This window comes from Wyeomyia smithii, chromosome 3 (genome assembly GCF_029784165.1).
Source record: "Wyeomyia smithii strain HCP4-BCI-WySm-NY-G18 chromosome 3, ASM2978416v1, whole genome shotgun sequence".
Classification (NCBI taxonomy): Eukaryota; Metazoa; Arthropoda; class Insecta; order Diptera; family Culicidae; genus Wyeomyia; species Wyeomyia smithii.
The window spans coordinates 7,721,612-7,746,100 of NC_073696.1; the positions used below are offsets into that span (position 1 = coordinate 7,721,612).

Consider the following 24,489-nt stretch of genomic DNA (forward strand, 5'->3'; position numbering starts at 1 on the left):
ACTAGGGGCATTGAGAATCTTCAGCACCATTTAACGCACCTTATTGGTAAGCTAGATACACCGTATATCATCCTAGGTGATTTTAATGCCCACCACAGCTCATGGGGATCAAGCAGAAACAATGGAAGAGGTATTATAATAAACGATACGGTAGAAGAGACCAATTCTGTTATTTTAAACGACGGCTCTTTCACATTTTCAAGAGGAAACTGCAGTTCCGCAATTGACCTCTCAATTGCATCAGCTGATGCTTTACCTAAGATCTCCTGGAGCGTTGCTAAAGACACTCATGGAAGCGATCACTTTCCCATATTTATCAATTTAAATGACTCTACCCCTCAAACGACTCGTCGACCCAAATGGAAATTTGATCAAGTTGACTGGAAAAAATTCGCATTAAAGGTTGATTGTAATATACCACCAAACACTGTACTATCCCCACAACACCTTGCAAATATAATCATAAACGCTGCTGAAGAAAGTATACCACAAACATCCACTATCCCGGGAAAAAAAAGCTATCCATTGGTGGAATCGTGCTGTCGCAGAAGCAGTTCGCACAAGAAGAAAGGCTTTGAGAAAACTAAGAAAAACACCTGAAGGACACCCCCTATTGTTAGAAAGACTTAATGACTTTTAAAAAGCCCGCAATAAAAGCCGACAAATCATAAAAAAGGCAAAAATTGAAAGTTGGGAAGAGTTTCTTGATGGCATAGATTCTGGGGTGCCAATTTCAGATACATGGCGACGAGTAAACTCACTCTCGGGTAAACGTAAACAAAACGGAATGATTATAACTAAAAGCATGGGTGCAACTACGGGAGGGCTGAGGGGGGCTACAGCCCCCCCTAGTAAGTTTCAAGCCCCCCCTAGAATTTCCCAGAGAATAATTGTAGTCAATATAAATACATCCCATACTTCCTATCAGAGCATCAAAATCAACACAAATTGGCTGAGAACTAGTACTGTGCCCAGGATCGATTCTCAAACCTAGCTCTCTTACTTTCCTTACTAATAAGACGAGTGCCGTGGTGGCTCGTGCTGTATAAAGGAGTTGTTGGCATGCTGCTCGGTTTTGGGCTGTGTTTCGCCAGTTCCTCAGACGTCTCATCACCCGCAAGTCTCTTTCGATCCACAGGGTTGCTGAAGAGAAGTGATTTCACAGGATCATCGTCCGGCATCCTTACGACGCGACCGGCCCACCGCAACCTATTGACTTTCGCCAGCTGTGCAACGGGGTTCTCTCCAAGCAGCGCGTACAGCTCATGGTTCATGCACTGTCGCCATTATCCGTCGTCTGTCTGTACTCCACAATAGATAGTCCGCAGCACCTTCTGTTCGAAAACTCCAAGAGCGTTGAGGCCAGAAGCGTTAATGTATCGATTCAGTAGAGAACTACCGGTCGTATCAGCTACATCGTCAACTTTTTACTACGTCGCACTAGACTCGATCGAAGTGGTCATGCCAATACCCCCACCACAATTGGTGCGTACGTTTGTATGTCTGAGAAAAAAGAGCCGTCGATTAGAACATGGTTAATTTGGTTTGTTGTACGTTGGTCAGGTGATCTCCAGGTGGTTTCGTGGTTGTATTTTTGGGGAGAGCAGGTTCTTCGGACTGCCAGTCTGCGGGAAGCTGCGAAGTGCTTATATATGTTTTCCCTACCGACCTGAGCGTTCATGTCCCCAATGACGATCGTGATGTCTCTACGCGAGCAGCTATCGTAGAGTTTCCCCAGCTGTGCGTAGAACGTTTCTTTCTCTATATCGGGACGTCCTTCGAGAGGGCAGTAGGCATTGAGGATGGTGTAGTTGTAGAACCGGCCTTTTATTCTCAACAAACACAACGTGTCGCTGAACGCCTGCCACTTGATCGCACGACTCTGCATCCTGCCCAGCACTAGAAACCCGGTACCCAGCTCATTGTTTGTGCCGCCGCTCTGGTAAAATTGTGACCTGGGGCCACAAATTCGCCGTACCTTCTCTCCTTTTCGGTAAATCTCCTGGAGCGCAACGATGCCGAACTGGTGAAGTTCTAGCTGATCCAGCAGGATCCGGTCGGCATCCGAGGCGTTAAGCGATCTACTGTTACATGTACCTTGCTTCTAATCGTCGTCCTTATTTCGTCACTAGATCATTGCGGGTAATTCCGGTTCGTTTTCAATTGTTGATTGTTCGTAGTATGTTTATTTTAGCATGCTGCTTTACTAGGGCTGCGATACCTAGTCTCGCGACGGGGCCGGGGTCGGGTGTAGAGGCGAGACACCGCATTTCATAGTTCACCGTTCACTTCGGATCAGTCGCTGTTCGAGCCGCCCCCACCCTGGAAAACAGACGCTCAGACAAGCTGCTCTCCAAGGAGAACAACTACCGCTTCCCTGTCAGCATACGACCAAGTTCCTACCGGTTCCCTAATCTTCTCATGGTTGCTCGTATTCCAGTCGGTTCCACGTGGAGTTAAGAATATAGCATTATGCCTTGGACCACACTGGGACCTATTTTATGCCGACTAGCACGGGTGTACTGCTGGTACGCGCTGGGCAGTGCGTTTACCAAACCTAGTTCGCCTCAATATCGAAACAGTGTCAGCTGAAAGAGCTGGTCAAGATACTCAATACATTTTCGGAGATTTATTCCCAGTTGAAGTGATTTTGTCTTCTATTGCGACACTACTTAATGCCATTTTAAATAGGCGCATTGTAACTCTTTTTCCTATTTTTTTAAATGAAGTGTATGAAAACTAGCCCCCCCTAGAAATTTTCCTTAGCTGCGCCCATGACTAAAAGTGATGGTACAACTACTGACTCACCCACCGAAATTGCCGATAACTTGGCGGAATACTTCGAGAACATATCTTCTAACAATGGATACTCTCAAGAGTTTTTATTTAATAAAACCACCGCGGAAGCTGCAGGTATTAGTTTCGAAAATCAATCGGTTATAATGTCGATTTCACCATGATGGAATTACTTTACGCCCTGAATAGTAGCAAAGGAAATTTCACAGGCCCCGATAGAGTCGGTTATCCCATGTCAAGAAACCTGTTAGTAAAAGGAAAAACAACTCTCCTCCAAACAATTAACGCTGTGTGGAATAACAAACCTTACCCCCGTGAATGGCAAAGCAGTATAATAATTCCGATACCAAAACCAGGAAAATCATCACACACTGCTTCGGATTTCAGACCGATTAGCCTTACCAGTTGCATTGCCAAAACGGCCGAAAGAATGGTTAATAGACGGTTGATCACTTATCTAGAAGAAAACGACCGCTTAGATCACAGACAATTTGCTTTCAGAAAAGGTAGAGGCACAGGAGCCTACTTTTCTGACTTTGGGTACATCGTCGATCAAGCTTTAGCTGAAGAGAAACACATTGATGTAGCGGCTTTAGACTTGTCAAAGGCATACAATAGAATATGGAAATATGGGGTGTTGATGCAAATGTAAAAAATAGGGATAACAGGTAATATGGGAAGGTTTATTGCAGGATTTCTCGGAGATAGATTCTTTCAGGTAGCGGTGGGGAACACTTTATCGGAAATGAAGATCGAAGCTAACGGGGTCCCACAAGGATCAGTACTAGCGGTAACATTGTTTCTTGTGGCTATAAATGACGTCTTCGGCAACTTACCCCCTGGAATATATCCACTGGTATATGCCGATGATATAATATTAATTGTCACAGGTAAAAGTGTATATAGGACGAGACAAAAACTGCAGACTAGTATAAGGCAGGTAGCCAAATGGTCGGAAAAATATGGCTTCCAACTAAGTTTGGAAAAATGCGCTATTAGTCATATTTGCCAGAAAAAAACATCATCCTTGGAGACATCCAGTTACTGTGAATGAAACGGAAATTCCGTTCAAAAAAAGTCTAAAAATTCTTGGTGTAACAATTGATCGGAAATTTAATTTTGAAACCCATTTCAGAACACTAAAAATAGAAGTAAAATCAAGACTTCAACTTATGAAAACAATAAGTAAACGACACAATAACGGAAATCGTAGGACTTTGATTCAAGTAGGAAATAGTATTTTAATATCAAAACTACTGTATGGGCTTGAACTTACTGGACGAAATTATGAAACACTGATTAGCATTCTGGGTCCCAAATACAATAAGACCATTCGGCTCTGTTCAGGGTTGCTACCGTCAACACCTGCAATCAGTGCCTGTTTCGAAGCGGGCGTTCTTCCTTTTCACGCCACGGTAGCGCTCGCTACCGTCCGAGGGGCTGTGGGTGCGCTGGAGAATCCTGTCAGAAACACATACTCCGTAAGCACCATAACAGATCCCATTTCTCAAAGGTTTCCAAGCTGCAGCATACCCAGAGTTTCGTGCCTCAATCGGGTAATGGATAGAAGATGGAACAACACATCGCTTAAAGTCGACTGGTCTTTGAAGGAAGTTCATAAAGCAGGTGATCCCCCAGAAGCAGTCCGCTCACGATTCATGCAGCTCATTAATACTAAATTCAAAAACATAGAACAAGTTTATACAGACGGGTCTAAAAATGACAAGCAAGTCGGTGTTGGTATTGCATTTAACAATTGCTCATTTTTCTACCGGTTACCAGATATTTGCTTTATATTTTCTGCAGAGGCTGCAGCAATACATTAAGCACTTTTAACTCTACTAAAACTAACTCACGAATCTGCGGTAATCTTTACCGATTCAGCCAGCGTACTGATGGCCATAGAACATGGAAAATCTAAACACCCCTGGATACAGGCAATTGAATCAATATGCCCCAAAAACGTCACCTTGTGTTGGGTACCCGGTCATGTTGGTATCCGGGGCAATGAAGAGGCCGACCGTTTGGCCAACTTGGGGAGAAAAGGTAAAATGCTAACCAGGGAAATCCCTGGCTTCGATATCAAAAGACAATTGAATGATGGTGTCCGTGTAAGCGTAACATTCGACTGGAGAAAGGAGCACACGCCTTTCCTCCGCAAGATTTAAGGAGATCTTGATTGCTGGGTAGATCGATGTAACAGGAAAGAACAGAAGGTTCTGTCGCGAATTCGCACGGGCCATACTTTAGTTACTCACGGGCAACTGTTTGAAGGGAAAGGTAAACCCCAATGTACTATATGCGGTGTCGATCTTACCATCGAACATATTCTAATTAACTGCCCGCAATACCAGGATATTAGAAATACTTATCTAGAAGACACATCAATCCGAAATGTTCTTTCGAACGATCTCAATAGGGAAACACAACTGATTCGTTTTCTCAAAGATGACAAACATAAACACAACAGGCAAAGTAATAGTTCGATTGCAAAACAAATCAATAGGGTCTTATGGGGCAATTATACCTTCCATTTGACACTGATTTTATGAAAATCGGTACAGCCATCTCTGAGAAACATGAGTGTGAATCAACAGTCTTCAGAACACGTTTATTTTCATAACTTTTGAACCACAAGTTCAATCTTTATGAAATTCAAAACTTAAGGGTTTTCTAGGTAGCCCGTTCTTTTGAGACCAATTTCGTTCAAATCGGTTATGTGGTTTTAGAGATAATGATGTTTCATGATTTTTACATTTTGATACATAACCTCTAAACTAAAAATCCGATTACAATAAAATTTGATAGGGTCTTATGGGGCAACAAGACCTTTTATTTGCAAATAATTTCATCAAAATCGGTCCAGCCATCTCTAAGAAAAGTGAGTGAGAATAAAAATCTGCACATACACACACACATACACACACACACACACACACACACACACACACAAACACACACACACACACACACACACACACACACACACACACACACACACACACAGAAAATGCTCAGCTCGTCGAGCAGAGTTGAGTGATATATGCCATTCGGCCCTTTGGAGCACTTTTATACTTTCGGTTTTGCAAGTGATTGCTATACCTTTCTAGGAGAAAGGCAAAAACAGTATTTTAATTACAGGAGACTATCACTAAAATGATTCTCAGATTTTCGGGGAAAACCTAGCCGAAGAAATCTAATTACATTTCTCAATGACTAATACAGGTTACGATTGACAAGTCACATCAAGTGACAAATACAGTATCTCGAGTCAAAATTGAATTGCTTGTTTACTCTCATTCGTGTCGCAAATTCTTTATAACATAGCCACAATCTTTCCCCTCCCGCAGGGTCTGGACGGTGCCTGGCTGCGACACTACAGCTGGCGATGCCAGCCGGTGGATTGGACCGAGTCACCGATGGCAATGCGGGTAACGTCCTCTACAAAACAAAACTTCATGTGTGCGGATATTATCTCTAAGCCTTGAATTTTGTGTACTCTTCCCCTCCCCAAGGTTGCCCGAGGATGCTACGTGTATTTCCTGGCGAAAATTTCCGAACTGCTGGACACAGTGTTCTTCACGCTGCGCAAAAAGGACAACCAGATCAGCTTTCTGCATCTGTACCATCACACCGTGATGCCAATGATCTCCTGGGGTGCCACCAAGTACTTCCCGGGTGGACACGGAACGTTTATAGGTTTGCTCACCTTCCTGGACTTGCTTTTGGCTAGAACCATTTTCATAAGCTTCCGAAGGAGCTTGTGGAAATGTTTCGAGCGTAAAACGTGGCTGTGTTTTCTTCTTTCTCCACAGGAGTGATCAACTCGTTCGTCCACATTGTGATGTACACTTACTATATGTTTGCTGCCATGGGCCCACAATTCCACAAATACCTTTGGTGGAAGAAATACATCACTGATTTGCAAATGGTGAATGGCTAAGCAAAAAGTTTACCCCAACTCTCACATTACAACTTATCACCTTTTTCGCTTCTGACAGATCCAATTCGGAATGGCCTTCATCCACTCTGCCCAGCTGCTGTGGACCGATTGTGGCTATCCGCGTTGGTCCGTGTGCTTCACGCTGCCAAATGCCATTTTCTTCTACATGCTCTTTAACGATTTCTACAAGAAGACCTACGGCATCAAGAGGGCTGCCCGGCTGGCAGCGGCCAAGCGGCTAGCGGAGGAGGAAAAACTGCGACGCGAGAGCGCAGGAAAACTCGCCGACAAAGAACTGTAAATTTTCCCGATTCGAACCCCAGATACCACCAATTTCACCACCGTAGGTTTATCACTTACTTTTCCCAGTTCCGAAAAAAAACGAAATTGCAGAAGAAAAAAAAAACACTAAACAACCCTTATCTTTTCCCCCCTTTTTCATCCCGTTCACAGTCCTTCCCTCATCATGTTACCATTTAAGGAGAAAAGTTCTTTCTCTGTTCGTAGAACAAAGTGCATATTTGCTCATTACAAAGTCTACTCATAGGGTTAGTGTAAAGTTGTGTGCGAAAACCTTCGTTCTGTAAGGGCGTTTCCTAGCTACGTAAGATAATTTTAACCTGCAGTCTAGTTGAACGAAAGTGTAGAAATGTTTTTTACGCCGAATAGTTAACAAATAAAAGTGTCAAATGTTGAAACTTTTACCGCGTTTAATTCCAAGCAGCAGATTACAAATTCCATGAATGAGAACCAACTTTTTTGGCGACTCACGACTAAACTGGTTTTACTGCATATGTTATCCGGTGCGTTAGCACCAACCAACAAGTCCAAAGTCCGAAGAAAAATTCCATTGAGAACCAGTTCTTCCAGTTCCTCGCAGTTCTAGAAAGAAATTTGTCCACCTTTCGCCCACCTAGGAGTGCGATGCTTTTCGACCATATTTCAGGCTGAGAAAAAAATATCACAGGAGGGTTGTGTGCAAAGCCACGACCGCAAGGTTGAAGTAGAATACTTTTACAAGAAAGATAACCTGGCTGCTTGCATTTCAGTCGTTTTTTCTAGTACATAAACGTTGACTAATCAGATCAATCGAATTTTGCGCTTCAACAAGGATTGACCATTTTTAATAATATAGTAAGTTGCTTGTCATGATTGGGGCGTAACAATTTTTAAATTTTGGTTATGCGAAAAATTATTTTTTATACAGATAATTAAAATATTTCGGATATCGTGCTGATGGAAAACATAATTTAGTACGTTCTGAGACACGGAGATGAAGTAAAATTTATAACTTTTACAAATTTGAAGATGTAAAATAACTCAAGAGAAAATATTACCTCTTCAATCATCCGGTTTTTAATTTCATCCTGAAAAGGACAATTTGTTGTTCGATTCAATATCGGATAAGACACCGATCACATCTTGGCGTTATCACTGACAGTGCGAATAAAGTATTTCTTGTGATAAAATAAACAGTGAAAATCTGATTTAACACTCAAAACTAGACGGCTCATGTGTTGTCAAAATGAGTAAATTTTTCATTGAATGCATTTACTAGTGCCCGCTATCGCATAGTGCCTCACTGCATCAGCTGCTATGGATGCTGATACCCGCTGCAACTGCTACGCTATCCGTAGCCATGCCACAGTTGTGGCCGTTATACGCTATCGCTGGTATCCACTGCACTGCTGCTTCTAAGGGAGGACTGCTGTTGTCACTGTCTAGAACTATTATGAGCGGCTTCGGTTGAAACAATAGCATATTTTAAATTGCAAAGTATATGATTCTGCCGACCGTGCTTCGGAAGCAATCATATAACGACCAATCAGAGGTCGAATTATTCGTTTTGGCAAAGCTTAACTATTTTCCATAGTACAATAGTTTACATAATAAAATTACAATTATCTTCATTTGGGAAGAACCTTAAAAGATTTTCCAATCTATTGCTGCAAGAACGAAGGGAATTCTTCGAATACTAACCGATTTATTCGCATTTGAAATTGGACATATTTCTCACCTTTTTCGGTTTTAGATTTTAATTGCACATCGCTATGTAGCCGACCTTCCTGAGAGAAGTATTCTACTTCAAAAACAAAACGGTTTTGGTAAGGTAAGATGACATACTGCGCGCGGCTCGTGGCCAGATATGGCCGTGGCATCAATGAAAACAACGGATGAATACGCGTTTCGCATGCAATCAGGCGTTCGTCGTTTCGTCGAAGAAACGTGAGGCGGGACAAAGGGCCCGAGATGACAAATCACCTTGCCATGGCATCGTTATTCTGCTACCTACTTGCTACTACACTGTTAACGGGGGGTAAAGTCAATCATCAATAGGTGGAATTTTACACAGCATTACATTAGCTTACGCGAACCTAATGAAAGCAGCGGAACTGATTGACGCTAATCATCTCGGACAGGGGTGCATTGAATTGTAGTTTGCATAGCAGGTTCGAAGGTGAATGCGCTCTCTGCTGAGCTGGCTGATTGTGTTCGGCGTCAAACTGACAGCTGTTGGGGGCAAAATGCTAATAAATCGTTAGAAGCTCTAATCGAAGTTATATGATATAAATCATTAAATCATTTTGTTCATTTCATTGGTTTTCCGACAGCATAAATGCTTAAGTTAGCAACAAACAAGTCAGGTGACAGCGAGAGTGTCGTCGAAAAGCAAGCAAAATAAATAATAATAATAATAATAATGAAGTGTTATTTTTCAACATTTATTTGAGTGCAAGTTACAAACGTCATAGCTTGCACACAAACTTTGATCAAAGATATTTGTTTTTTTTTTCGTCTCGGTGTTATTTATTTTTTTGCCACCCCCTCTGCTAACTTTGATAACCTTGGACATAAAAAGAATTCGAAATTTGTATCAGCCTAAGCGGATGGAAACACAATAGAATGCGAAAACAAGTGAAAATTTGAAAATTTGAAGAAGAAAAAATGAATAATATTTACTTTCAAAAACAAATTTTTTCAAACAAGTTTTGGGATGATTATTTGGGATTGTGTCAAATTTTTGCAGGTTTGGGTAGTATATTTTCATGAAAACATTTTTTCCTGTATATCAACACTTAAAGTGAAAGCAAAAGTTTATCCCAGTTCCAGTGACACCCCGTAGCCACATACTGTCGGTCTCATAAGCAGTTGTCAGGTATGACAAACAGTTGTGAATCAACACAGTTAAAGTTACTCTCCGCGCGTATACTTTGGTGGGTACATATGCTAATCCAGCCAGCAAACTCTCCCGGAACGCAAATTTCAATTTCTTCGCAAACTAAACTGAAAGAAGGTGGCGCAAAAATCTTCCAACTCAGCAACAGTAGGGAGAAACTTTGTTCATCGCTAGGAAAAGAAAACAGTCCTCGACACACGATCCATCATAGTCACGGTATCAAGTGCCATTAGAAGGATGCAGTGATTGCACTTTGCGCGTGTCGTCCAATGCAAGCGACACGACGGTGGATTCGAGCAGCGAGATGGGACGTGGCGGACGAAACTTTCTTCATCACTGCTCATATTCTTTGGTGTTGATTTTTACTACACTGACATGGATCAAGATTTGACGGACAAAGTAGTGGCGCAAGTGCATTTTCCATCCACCGTCCACCGTTGTTACCACATCATTTTAAAATAATATTTTTCCACTAAAACTCCTCCAATAAAGCGCAATTGGTTCAGCACAACTTCTGAATCGGCGCTACTTCGTAACACAATTATCGCCCCTATTCAGGTTGTCACTTACACAACCAACCAACACAGCGATCCGCAAAAAGGGTTTCGCCTTGAGTCATTAACGGATCTGACCTGTCTTCGCCTGTGCCCATTACTGCATGGCAATGTTGCATACTGTCGGACTGCAATAATGGCTTCTCGAGGGCAGGTAACCGCCAGGTCTGTGCAAACCGGAGAAATTTCACTTTCTTCGCGGAATTTCATGCTGAAAAGGGACGGACGAACTCTGAACTTGTCCGCTGTCCGGTGCAACGTGAACAGCCTTGCCAGGTAAAGGTTGGCTCGCTAGTCTTACCTTAAACTTGCTCGCGATCGGAAGTACCAAAAGCGAAAGTGGTTGCGGGCTGCTCTCTTGTGCAATCGGCCCCGGGAGTGATCGCGTGTGCTACATACAGAATATATTACTATCGAGGACTCGAAAGCATTCAGATAAGGATCAACATGACGGGTTTCGTAGTGACATTTTCTAAGCAGTATGAAAACATGTCGGAAGGTGCAGGTAGGATATCAGATTTATGGGTTATTGTGAGGAGCATTATCGTGAAATACATTTTGGTTGGATACTGAATTCAAAAGAACAGTATATGCGATTAAGATTTTTCGTTACTGGTTACATTTCCACATCTAAACGGAATCAAGTGGGTGGAAAGGATATTCTTTTTCATAAAATTCAAAAATTATGAGATATCGTTGATAGTGAGATATGCCACAACGGCCAGAGGTGGCCAAAGAAATTAACACTTGCTCCGTTTTGTGATTCAAGATTATCTAGAACCATCTGATTATTGTCACTGAGTGTAATTTGAGGCTACAAATACGAAAAAACTTATGAATTTCTAATTTTTCTGATCAGGAATAAAGAACAATGAAGAACAATGAAAAATGAACATTCTTTTTCTTAACTACTGCAGATAATGCTACAACGTAAAAATAGTGAAGATTTTGATTCACAATTGGTTATTTTTAGTATTATCCCTTTACAAAGAAATGCTCGTGGCATCACGTTGAAGGTCATATCAGTTACACAGAAACCGTAACAAAAACATTTACGTACTGTTACTATTTGAAATCGAGATAGGGGGAAGGTAAGGGAGCTGCGTAGCCGCAAGGTAACAGAGTTCGCCTCGTCAAGCGAATGATCGTGGGTTGGAATCTTAGTATAATCAGGCCATTCGATGTCAAAAAGGACTTTAGGGATGGGTTTATTCTCAGGCTCCCCATCTGTTACCCTTCCTTTACGCTGGTCAGCATCCAAAGATGCTGAAAGATTTATTCTAGCATGTACAGATTTAGAGAAAAACGAGTTTGAATTCACTGAACTACGAGTTCTTATGAAAACTTGATTTTCTCCAAATCTGTGCATGCTAGAATTAATCCTCCACAATCGTTGGATTCAGAAGACGTTACTCTAAAAATATAGAGCTTAAAAACTGAAGAACTAAGTTGAAACCTACCGTGGGAGACTTAGAAAATCAGGTTTCCAGGAAAATACGTACTTTAGTGAGTTTAAACTCGTTTTTCTCAAAATATTTGCATGCTAAAATAAATATTTCATCGCGTATGGATTCCGGAGACCTTACTTCAAAAATGTAGAGCTTAAAATTTGAAGAACGATTTTGTTATTTGAATTTTTATTCAAATACGCAGTTTTGTGATTTTGTACTGAAATAATTAAGAAACTCCAAAATTCACTCTTACATACCATATTTCATCTACCTGACATGATTCGATACATGGAGCAATTGATATGTATGAAAATTCCCAGTGTTTGCTAAATCTTTTTGAAAAATTAGAAAAAAACACAGACATATTTACGTCTCACAAAAACGGGGAGGGGTCCAGAGGGGTGGCACCTTTACCGAAACTTAGAGCAACTATTCCCCTTGAATAAAATTCCAAGTTTTCCAAAATCGGCCATTCCAGTGCTGAGAACAAGCATTTTCAAAAAACTAGTTCCGTCCCGGGTCTTTACGGGTTAAACGATTGGCATATTAATCCAGCTTTTGACGTTTCTTTCCAATAAATCCCTTCACGAAGAAATTCCTATTAAACTGGAAATTGTCTGTCATGTTGCCTGTGCATAAAAAAGGAGCAAAGCAAAACATCACAAATTATCGCGGCATAACGACAGTAACTGCATGCTTCAAAGCATTTGAGATTGTTATGAATAAAGGACTGTTCTCAAGCTGCAAAAATTACATATCAGCTATTCAACACGTTTTATACCCCAAGTGATCGGTTTCTGAAAATTTGGTTCAGTTTGCTTTATACTCCTTACTACAATATGGATACTGGTTCTCATATTGACTTTATATACATTAATGGGTTCGATGATGGCAATTTCGGTCACGGGTTACTTTAAAACACGTTTTATTATGTCAAAGCCGACGTTTCAAGGATATATTTCCTCGTCCTCAGGGCAAAAACAAAACAAACAAGTTCTTGTTGTTTTGTTTTTGCCCTGAGGACGAGGAAATATATCCTTGAAACGTCGGCTTTGACATGATAAAACGTGTTTTAAAGTAACCCGTGACCGAAATTGCCATCATCGAACCCATTGACTATTTATTGGTCAAACAACGCTTAGCATTTATATACATTGACCACAACGTGGCTTTCGATAGATTGGATCATGTAATACTACTTCTAAAACTAAATAAACTGAGAATTCACAATGATCTTATCAGTTGGCTTAGGTTTTATCTAACGGACAGCTTCAATGTGTCAGGCGTACCACAAGGAAGTAACCTCAGTCCATTTCTGTTTTCCATCTTTATCAACGAGCTGTCAATTCTACTGACGCCGACTTGTTGGCTTTTCTTCTCGAATGATGTTAAACTATATATAACAGTAAATTGCATCGATGATTATCTAGTACTCCAATTACTATAACTACAGCATCTCCAAACAACCCCTTGTGCAAGTTCATCGCGTTTGTGACGTAGGTGTCACACTCGATTCATGACTCTAATATCACCTTCGCGATGACAACATAATTACCAATGCCAACTACAACTTGGATTTATATTTAAAGTATCCAAAGAATTTCGCAATCCACACTGCACGCGGTCATTATACTGTGCTTTAGTGCGCACGATTTTAGAATCCAATGCAGTGGTGTGGTGCCCATATCCGCCAACCTAAATAAAAACAGATTTGAATCCATACAGAAGAAATACATCAGATACGCTTTTTGACGTTTGCCATGGTGAAGTTAAAATAAACTTGCCACCTTACGAACACCGGTGCAATCTACTGGGTCTGGACACACTGTAGCATAGAAGATTCGTTGTTCAACTGTTTCTGCAGAAATTCTGACACAGCTTAACTTATACGCACCTGAAAGAATTTGACGAAACACGATCGCCACGAGCCGATTCAGTTTACGGCTACTACCTTTAATGTAGTCTACTTTCGACTTCAACCCCTCCAAAGTGGCGTTTCGCGCGGAAGGCTGCAGAACAGAGTGCACGAATTCAACACGAGCATATGACGAAAAAAAACTACCGCCCAAAATCTTTAACAACATTTTTCGAGTTAGCAATAGTTTATTGAAGACTGACTAATTCTGTACTTTTAATACGGATAGGATTAATCTGGCTTTCTCAGTCTTTTTTAAAGATATCATACGACAATCTATATAAATTACCCGACGTTTCGGCCGTTTTTGATGGCCTTTTTCAAGGTAGGGCACCAAACACGACCGACACGTCGGGCAATTTATTTATATTATTGTAAAAAAAAAGGCTGAGAGGGCCACAATAATCCTATCTGTATGTTTTATTATTCTGTATTTTCTAATGATTATGTATTGCAAATACTTAGTAAAGTAAGAAAAGATATGAGGTGTTTTTATGCAGTTTTGAGTAACAAACTAAGTAAATCAAGAGAGATTTTCTTCATCGAGAAAAAATCATTTAGACACAAAATACAGTGGGAAAAATGTGTTACTTCATAATATTACTGAACAAAACAAACGTATTGCTGAGCAACACATGAATTGAAAATATTGTAAACAAAAAAATTTTTTTGCTTGAAATGTACGTAAAATTGAAGTACGCAAAATCAACGTATGTAACGTAGAGTGTTGCAGTTGTTGTAGTTGTTGCAGTTGTTGTAGTTGTTGTAGTTGTTGTAGCTGTTGTTCTAGTTGTTGTAGCTGTTGTTGTAGTTGTTGTAGCTGTTGTTGTAGTTGTTGTAGCTGTTGTTGTAGTTGTTGTAGCTGTTGTTGTAGTTGTTGTTGTAGTTGTTGTAGTTGTTGTTGTAGTTGTTGTAGTTGTAGTTGTTGTAGTTGTAGTTGTTGTAGTTGTAGTTGTTGTAGTTGTAGTTGTTGTAGTTGTTGTTGTTGTAGTTGTAGTTGTTGTAGTTGTAGTTGTTGTAGTTGTTGTAGTTGTAGTTGTTGTAGTTGTAGTTGTTGTAGTTGTTGTTGTAGTTGTTGTTGTAGTTGTTGTAGTTGTTGTTGTAGTTGTTGTTGTAGTTGTTGTAGTTGTTGTTGTAGTTGTTGTTGTAGTTGTTGTAGCTGTTATTGTAGTTGTTGTAGCTGTTGTTGTAGTTGTTGTAGCTGTTGTTGTAGTTGTCGTAGCTGTTGTTGTAGTTGTTGTAGCTGTTGTTGTAGTTGTTGTAGCTGTTGTTGTAGTTGTTGTAGCTGTTGTTGTAGTTGTTGTAGTTGTAGTTGTTGTAGCTGTTGTTGTAGTTGTTGTAGTTGTAGTTGTTGTAGTTGTTGTAGTTGTAGTTGTTGTAGTTGCAGTTGTTGTAGTTGTTGTTGTAGTTGTTGTAGTTTATGTTGTTGTACTTGTTGTTGTAGTTGTTGTAGCTGTTTTTGTAGTTGTTGTAGTTGTTGTAGCTGTTGTTGTAGCTGTTGATGAAGTTGTTGTAGCTGTTGTTGTAGTTGTTGTAGTTGTTGTTGTAGTTATTGTAACTATTGTTGTTATAGTTGTTGTTATAGTTGTTGTTGTAGTTGTTGTTGTAGTTGTTGTTGCAGTTGTTGTTGTAGTTGTTGTAGTTGTTGTAGTTGTTGTAGTTGTAGTATTTGTAGTAGTAGTAGTAGTAGTAGTAGTAGTAGTAGTAGTAGTAGTAGTAGTAGTAGTAGTAGTAGTAGTAGTAGTAGTAGTAGTAGTAGTAGTAGTAGTAGTAGTAGTAGTAGTAGTAGTAGTAGTAGTAGTAGTAGTAGTAGTAGTAGTAGTAGTAGTAGTAGTAGTAGTAGTAGTAGTAGTAGTAGTAGTAGTAGTAGTAGTAGTAGTAGTAGTAGTAGTAGTAGTAGTAGTAGTAGTAGTAGTAGTAGTAGTAGTAGTAGTAGTAGTAGTAGTAGTAGTAGTGGTAGTAGTAGTAGTAGTAGTAGTAGTAGTAGTAGTAGAAGTAGTAGTAGTAGTAGTAGTAGTAGTAGTAGTAGTAGTAGTAGTAGTAGTAGTAGTAGTAGTAGTAGTAGTAGTAGTAGTAGTAGTAGTAGTAGTAGTAGTAGTAGTAGTAGTAGTAGTAGTATCGGGTGTTCGGATTTCTCAATCCGGCGTGTAAAGGCCAAAACCCTTGGCTATAAGCCGTATTGTCTTAATAAGGACAGTGTTTGTATTAGAACAATTACCCCCAATCATTGAACAAAACCAAGTTTCGTTTCGGTTAGTAGTTAATAAGCACTTTTCCAGCTTCTTTCACAGCAACCATCATCCACTTGGTCTATTTTACAGTCGGAAACTGTCTTATGCCGTACAAGAATGAAATCGATAAAATTTAGGCACAATCCGATCCGGTTGGCTTTCGCTTCTCCCGCCATCTACACCACGGTTCCCTACCAACATTACAATTGAAGTCTAACACTCACTTTTTATTTTCTCGATTGAATTTTTGGTGGGGAAACAAAGTCCAAGATTCTTTTTATGCATAAAAGCAGCACAGACATGTGACGCATATTCATTCACAATCTGACTTCCGGAGCAGAAGCACCAGCAGCAGTTCTGAAATATAGTACGAGAGATGATACATATAAAGTACATGCAACTATACAACTTTTGCAAGTTCCGTCATTCTCGCTTCTACGTTTACGGAGCTGGTAATTTTTATTACCTTGGAGAAAAAACGATCAGCTTCGTGAACATAGAGGCGAAAATAACGGAACTTGCGAAAGTAGCATAGTTGTAGGTGCTTCATATGCATCATCTCTCGGAAGATATTTAAGAACTGCTACTGATGCTTCTGTTTCCGAAGCCAGATTGGAAATGAACGCGAGCCGCATGTTTGTGCTGCCTCTATGCATGAAAATGAGACCATCTCTTCCACGAAAAAAAACAGTTGAATGATTTTTAAAATGACCAATCACGTGGTGATGATGAAAATTCGAAGTGGAAAGGCAATATTTGGTACATTTTCGCGATATCTGTGTATGGGAAACGTGCACGTGGTTAGTTGAATGACATTGATTTTAAATTAAATTTGAACTTATTTCTTTTTTTTTTAATAATAACTATTATAACATATTCGTCATACTGTTGATGCTAATAACAAAACTTATTAAATACAGGAATCGAGTGATGCATAAAAAATCAATCAAGACAAAAGGGTGAATCGAAAGAATGACAGGGTGCTTGCACCAAGTCGTGGTTAACTTCCTATCGTCATGTCAATCAAGTTCCATATGGTGGTTCTGGGCGTATTCTCTAGCGAAGAAATGTGGCCATTAAGGTGGCAGCAATAAAGTCATGTCAAATTTCTGAAAACAACCATGTTTGTTTTGTTTATTGGCCCAAAATAATAAAACATTGCAAAATAATAAAAACAGTGCAAAATTCCAGCTCAATCGGACATGATTTAAGGGTGCCTCAAAGCGCTCAAAGATGTTATTTTTGGACCCTCGAAAATTCACCAAGAAAGGAGTACATGAAATTGAGAAAAAAAAATTTAACGCTAAATTACTTACAAATGCATACAACGTCGAGATCTGATGTATTCTCGAAAAAAATTTGGCTGAAAATCGACTTACTAGGTTTTAACCCTTTTTTGGGTAACCTAATATGGGATATTTTAAAACTACATGCAAATTATTCAACTGTTTAATAGGCATCTCGAACTTGATTTTCATTAGAGTGGTTCACTTATTATTTGCTAAAGTGGTATAAAAGCAATTAAAAATAAAATTTCTAGTGTTTGAGTAGTAATTGGGCATCGAAAAAAAAATTTTGGTTTTCAAATTTTGTGTACTCCCCTTGGTAGTTTTTTGAGGGTCAAAAAATCACAGCTTGGAGTACTTTCAGGGACCCCTAATCTCGTTCGATTGAGCTGAAACTTTGTAAAGGCCATTTTTTGGGCCAATAAAAAAAATGTACATGGTCGGTTTTTGGAAGTTCGATGATAAAATTTTTTCCATACAGTCATTGTCGCCCTAATGCCCACGTTTTTCTTTTTTCGAAGACTAGAAGTAACGACCGATGTTTAGTTGAAGGATCTTTAGGATGTTGTTATGCCGCAGATATTGTTGGCTCATAAGGCCAAGAAAACACAGGAACGAATTATTGAAAATATACAGAAATTTTGAGAAAAGAAAATTTGGCCCTCTGGCAGAAATTATTCTTTTGGATTATTCTGTTTGTGGTGTCGTTGCGCGGGATACCAATAAACGCCTTACACTACACTTAGGTCGCACTGTATAAGTTGAAACATGGTAAATCGTGCATGCAGCGGTTTCCGGAAACGAACAACAACCACAGTTATCGAAAATAAAGGTGAATTTGTTTCAATGTAATAATGCAAAAAATCAGTTCTCTATAACTTCAATCCCTTTCCTGGCAATATAAGGACAAACCTGACGATAGTAGAATATTACACTAATTTAAAAAAAATTAAACTAATTGTTTTTTTCTTTCGAATCATTGACTTTCAAATTATACGTAAGTCGTTCATTTACATCAGTAAAACGATTGCGACGATAAAGCGCGAAACTGCTAAGCACTTACCGAAGTACTAAAACCCATTTACCTGCCATAAAAATCTTCACTCCACCACTTCCCAGATCCGATCATCGACCACTGGCCACTGATGGGTTCCCCGACGCCGGTTCTCATCATAGCCGGCTGCTATCTGCTGTTCGTGCTGCACCTCGGACCCCGGTGGATGCAGCAGCGCAAACCACTGGAACTGAAAGCGGCCCTGATAGCCTACAACGCCGCCCAGGTGGTCTGCTCTACGGTGCTGTGCGTACAGCCGTTCTTCTTCGGCGGACTCGGTCACATGTTCAGCGTTTCTTGCCACGCGAACAGTGTGGTGAACAGCGATCTTCAGCTCACGGTAAGACACAAAGCGCAAGTCGGATAATCAATAAATTACAACCCGGTTGCGGGTTAATTAAATTAGATCCGGCGCGAAGTAGGATTGATAGAGTTTTGGTATGCCCACGCGTTGTGGTCTGTTAAGAATGGTGCGTTATAGATTCATACTCACTATGGTCATACCCGGAATGATTGATCAATTGATTACATACTAAATAAGACATTTCACGGCAGAGTAAAACAATTGAAACCACACTGAACATATGGTCATTTTTTTCTCATTGAATTACCGTAAGCGAAGGTCAAAATCATTACCGCGAGATTGAAATCCATCTACCGGCTGGTTATATCCGAGATCCATCAAGAAAATCTACTGACATGGCAAAATTCTGTGCGGCATCACACCGTCAATCACCAAATCTAATAATTACTTTCATTAATGTTTTTTGCTGCCCCCTAATTTGATTATTTGTTTTGATTTACTACCAGATTTGGAAGTGTACCTGGTGGTACTTGGTGCTGAAGCTGGTCGAGCTGCTGGACACGGTGTTCTTTGTGCTACGCAAAAAGCAGAATCAGGTTTCATTCCTGCACGTCTATCATCACACCATAATGGTTGTGTTCACTTGGGGTTACCTTAAATATCTGCCAGGTAAGACACAGCGAGATGATGCCCAATCCAAGTGACGGACGAATCGATTTTTTTTTCTTGCCAAAATCCTCAGGAACTCAAGGAGCTTTTCTCGGATTCGTCAACTCGTTCGTACACATCGTCATGTACACGTACTACCTGATAGCCGCCCTCGGACCCCAGTATCACAAGTACCTCTGGTGGAAGAAGTACATGACGACGCTGCAGCTGATGCAGTTCGGCATTATGCTCGTGTATCTGTTTCTGATCATCACCTTCCAGTGCAGTGTGCCGCGATCGCTCAGCTTTTTCTTCGTCATCAACGTGACCATTTTTCTGTTTCTCTTTTGGAACTTTTATCGGAAAGCTTACAGCGGCAAGCAGCTTCCAGCGATGAAGAAGGAGTTGTGAGCTGGGTTTCGTTTTTATTATCATTCGGTTTAGATTATTTAAGATCAATATTTATTATCAAATAAAGTAATTTATTTCGCACCATTCGGCATGATTTATCTCTTTCGGCACCACAAAAGTTATAGACGATACAATTCAGACACACAAACAGCGCTCGTTAAATAGCAACGACAACGGTGCTAACAATTTCCTTCAACTACGAACCCATGAGGCGCGATATTGATTAATTGAATAAATCGTTCATGGCACATTTTTTAACTGGGTGCCAACCTTCACTGCGCTTCAGAATGCACTTCAGCCGAGCAGCCGAGTGAGCTATTGAATGCGGAAATGCTATTGCTAGCGGATATCATTAGCCAGTTCACACTTACAGGTGCCTCTTCAGAGCTGGTAAGAATTAATGAGACCAGCTGGTGTTACGTAACTCACTTCCTACGCTGGAATGGAGAATCCCACTGCAGATAGAGTAGAGTGGATCAACGATGGCACGTAACAGGAAATCAACCTGTAAAATTAAAGACGAAAACATTTTTTGGGTTTTTTCCAAACTTCTATCAATGAATGTTATTTAACTAATTATAACTAAACTCTCGAAACAAACAAGTGAACAACAGCAAAACAACAATCTGAAAGATCAATGTCAAATGTTCGCTCTTTGGTGTTTTTCTTCTAACTCGAACTTAGCATATTGTTTAGCCTTACTTTTCTGGTTTAGACCCAACGTTGTTACAACCGGTTATCAAAGCTTGGTGGTCACGCTGCTATCAATGCCTACTGGAGACGACGCAGAAGGCAATAGGGAACCAGTTATCCAAAGCCGATGTTGTTTCTTAATTGGCTGCGCTAAGATAATCACGTAGACCCGCAGTTTTTCTTTGTGTTTCAGCGAAATCTCGACCATCAGGAATTTTAAACAAGAAATAAAATTTCTTAGTTGTGATGACCGCCTTCCAGCTGGTCTCGAGGTCTTCAAACCAGTTAATGTCAGTGTGTTGGGATGGTAGCGTCTAACCTTACAATCGCCCTGTATGCTAAAAAGTCTGTGCAAAGTCTGTGTCAAAAAATTAAAAAAAAAGTAGGAGGGTGGTATTCAAGACACGACCGCATGACGTTGACTACCGTATTTTTATAAAAAAAAATATTCCATTGAAGCAAATAGTAGAGGTAATTGCAACGCTTCTTTTACAAAACTTCTGTAACAAAATTTCGAGGCACCAAAAGGTACCAGTTGCCGATTATTCTCGTTTACTGGTTAGTCCGTCCAGAATTCCAGCCATTTTAGTATTTTGCAGTAGCCATTTATTACCAACAGCCACCAGCATAATGGGTGAAACCGGCACGAGATGACCGGTACTATTTTGTCTTTCCTTCTTTCAGCTGCTAACACCTAGTCCGCTGTCGCTGTCGTGAAATTAACATCAACACAAACATGCATTTTTGCAAGGTTTTTTCCGCTAGCAGCAGCATTTTGTAAAACAGAAAATTCAACTAACCGCTTCTATTATAAAACTGCGAGGCACCAAGAGGTACCAGTTGCCGATTATTCTCGTTTACTGGTAGCCCGTCCAGAATTCCAGCCATTTTAGTATTTTGCAGTAGCTATTTATTACTAACAGCCACCAGCATCACGGGTGAAACCGGCACGAGATGACCGGTACTATTTTGTTTTTCCTCCTTTTAGCTGCTAACACCGAGCGTCCGTATGTATCCGGTACGGTTTAATAATGAAACTGATGGGGTGAAATGTTCGAACAATACGTTTTATATCAAGGCTTCGTCAGATAATTAGAAAGAAGGAGGGGCTACATAGATGATGGAATGGTAGAGACAAATGTTTCTTGAAAGCTGCGCCGGCCGCTGTCGTAATATTAACACCAACACAAACATGCATTTTTGCAAGGTTTTTTCCGCTAGCAGCAGCATTTGGTAAAACAGAAAATTCAATTAGCCGCTTCTGTACCAAAATTTCGAGGCACCAAAAGGTGCCAGTTGCCGATTAAAGTTTCCTGGTTAGTCCGTCCAGAATTCCAGCCATTTAAGTGTTTTGCAGTAGCCATTTACTACTAAAGCCACCAGCATAACGGGTGAAACCGGCACGAGATGACCGGTACTATTTTGTCTTTCCTCCTTTCAGCTGCTAACACCTAGCGCTGTCGTGAAATTAATATCAACATAAACATGCATTTTTGCAAGGTTTTTTTCCGCTAGCAGCAGCAATTGTAAAACATAAAATTCAACTAACCACTTCTATTATAAAACTGCGAGGCACCATAAGGTGCCAGTTGCTGATTTCTTGTTTACTGGTTTCCGTCCAGAATTCCAGCCATTTAAGTATTTTGCAGTAGCCATCAGCATCACGGGTCAAACCGGCACGAGATGACCGGTACTATTTTGTTTTTCCTCCTTTTAGCTGCTAACACCGAGCGTCCGTATGTATCCGGTACGGTTTAATAATGAAACTGATGGGGTGAAATGTTCGAACAATACGTTTTATACCAAGGCTTCGTCAGATAATTAGAAAGAAGGAGGGGCTACATAGATGATGGAATGGTAGAGACAAATGTTTCTTGAAAGCTGCGCCGGCCGCTGTCGTAATATTAACACCAACACAAACATGCATTTTTGCAAGGTTTTTTCCGCTAGCAGCAGCATTTGGTAAAACAGAAAATTCAATTAGCCGCTTCTGTACCAAAATTTCGAGGCACCAAAAGGTGTCAGTTGCCGATTATAGTTTCCTGGTTAGTCCGTCCAGAATTCCAGCCATTTAAGTGTTTTGCAGTAGCCATTTACTACTAAAGCCACCAGCATAACGGGTGAAACCGGCACGAGATGACCGGTACTATTTTGTATTTCCTCCTTTCAGCTGCTATCACCTAGCGTCCGCATGTCACTGGTGCGGTTTTGGAATCAGAATGATGGGGCGCCGGCCGCTGTCGTAAAATTAACACCAACAAAAAGATGCATATTTGCAAGGTTTTTTCCGCTAGCAGCAGCATAAACATCGGAAACAGAAAGTGACAACAACAATAACAACAAAGTCAGATCGATTGTATCCGTTAGTGTCGACTGTGCTTGGGAAGAGAGGTAGTGATTGGCTGTGCGGTATGATTTAGACAATCGATATTGATTACTAATTTTTCAATAGTGTATCTCAAACAATAGTTTGTTTTTGTTACATAAATTTAACCGTAAAAGAATTTCTGATCGATTGATGCCAAAACCTCGAAAACCTGATTATAGATGACTGCAAAATAAGCGCTCAAAACCTGACCACTTTTCTCTGGTTTTCCCTGGTTGAATTACTAGATTTTCAAATTCAGGGGCCTAACTTCGATATAGACGTTAGTCAACGTCAACAGAAAGGTCAAGTTCCAACAGAAAAAGTTCTAGTGCTAGGCTGTATTGGATTCACTTTTTACAAAGTCAAGTTGTCTTCCCTCAACATCGTTCATTCAGAAGTAAATCAAGTATAACTCTATTCCAAAATTCGCAAATCTTAAGACACATGTCGATGACCTCGTGATGTGATGGAAACCAGTTATTTGTGATACCTGATAGATTTTTCGACTTATTTTTCTTTCATTCAAATTGAATTCCAATAAAAAATAAAACTATAGGGAGCCTTTTGACAGTGTTACATCTCGCATCAGCGTCGCTTTCCAAAGGCGAAGTTATTTGCACGCGGTACGGTTACGTATTCGATTCAGTACACGCAACCGAAAAGTATTCCGAGCAGTTTTAAAATAACATGTGCGTGTCATGTAGATTTTTCTGCAATTTTTTTTTTTCAAATATTATTGGATGAAAAGGAACCTCCTTTCGTCAATTTTGCAAACTGATGAAATGTTTGCAATTTTTTTATGAGCGATCGCCGAACAGTAACATGATTATAAAAAAAATCTTTTACTATACTTTTATTGCTTGTTGTTGTCCAGCATAAGAGTAAACAGTGACTTTTGCCTATACAGGTCGGACTCGATTATCCGGAACATCGAAAAAATATTCATTCCGGATAATCGAGTTTCCCGGATAATCGAATCACACAAAAAATACTGATATTTTGCGATTAACGAACATAAAATAAATATTTCTTTTCTTTATTTTACTTGTATGATGCAGTGGTGTAACCAAAAGTTATTTCTGAGGCGAAAGGGGTAACATCTTGAGAAGCAAAAAAAAAATTAATTGGACATTGATTATTTTCACTCAATTCGAACATGTCCCAAACACGCCGGGAGAGACTTAAATGGTAACAAATATGCCAGAAGGAAAGGTAAAGGCAAAATTTCAGAATAAAAATTGAAAACGGACACCAAAACAAAATAAAATTCCGGATAATCAAGTCTAAAATTCCGGATAATCGAATTCCGGATAATCGAGTTTCCGGATGATCGAGTCTCCGGATAATCGAGTCCGACCTGTAGTAGTTGGTTGAAAACAACCTTCACATTTGTGTTTTCCGATTTAAAGTAATACATTTGCTATAGTTAGTAGTTTCTATATTCTCGACTTATTTTTCTATTATTTTAGCTACTATAAAAACAGTTCTTTTATCTTGCTTAGGACAATAATTCAAATTTGCTACTCTAACCTCCTAGCTGCCTCAGCGTACGCTGTTATACTATTTTTGCGTTTTGACAAATCTTGAAAACTGTATTTTGTACCAAAAAACCAGTTTCAAATTATCATTTTTGTATGAATGCCCCCTATCTCCTCCA

The 24,489-nt window shown here is 40.0% G+C and overlaps 2 protein-coding genes across 2 annotated transcripts in view; both read left to right on the forward strand.

The window, feature by feature from the left end:
* The window catches only part of LOC129729416 (elongation of very long chain fatty acids protein AAEL008004-like), a 96,179-nt gene extending 89,024 nt beyond the window's left edge, over nucleotides 1–7,155 (forward strand). Inside the window, exons 3-6 of the mRNA XM_055687974.1 lie at nucleotides 6,147–6,227; nucleotides 6,312–6,495; nucleotides 6,612–6,727; nucleotides 6,798–7,155. Coding sequence (XP_055543949.1) covers nucleotides 6,147–6,227; nucleotides 6,312–6,495; nucleotides 6,612–6,727; nucleotides 6,798–7,040 — 624 coding nt within the window. The 3' untranslated portion in view covers nucleotides 7,041–7,155. The remainder of the gene's footprint in view (nucleotides 1–6,146; nucleotides 6,228–6,311; nucleotides 6,496–6,611; nucleotides 6,728–6,797) is intronic.
* A 3,628-nt stretch (nucleotides 7,156–10,783) lies between these two features.
* On the forward strand, nucleotides 10,784–19,843 carry LOC129729419 (elongation of very long chain fatty acids protein AAEL008004). The gene is made up of 4 exons (XM_055687978.1): nucleotides 10,784–10,976; nucleotides 18,474–18,748; nucleotides 19,219–19,381; nucleotides 19,455–19,843. Exons 1-4 carry the CDS (start codon nucleotides 10,919–10,921, stop codon nucleotides 19,769–19,771), a joined length of 813 nt encoding a protein of 270 aa, XP_055543953.1. The 5' UTR covers nucleotides 10,784–10,918; the 3' UTR covers nucleotides 19,772–19,843.
* The last annotated feature ends 4,646 nt before the right edge of the window (nucleotides 19,844–24,489 follow it).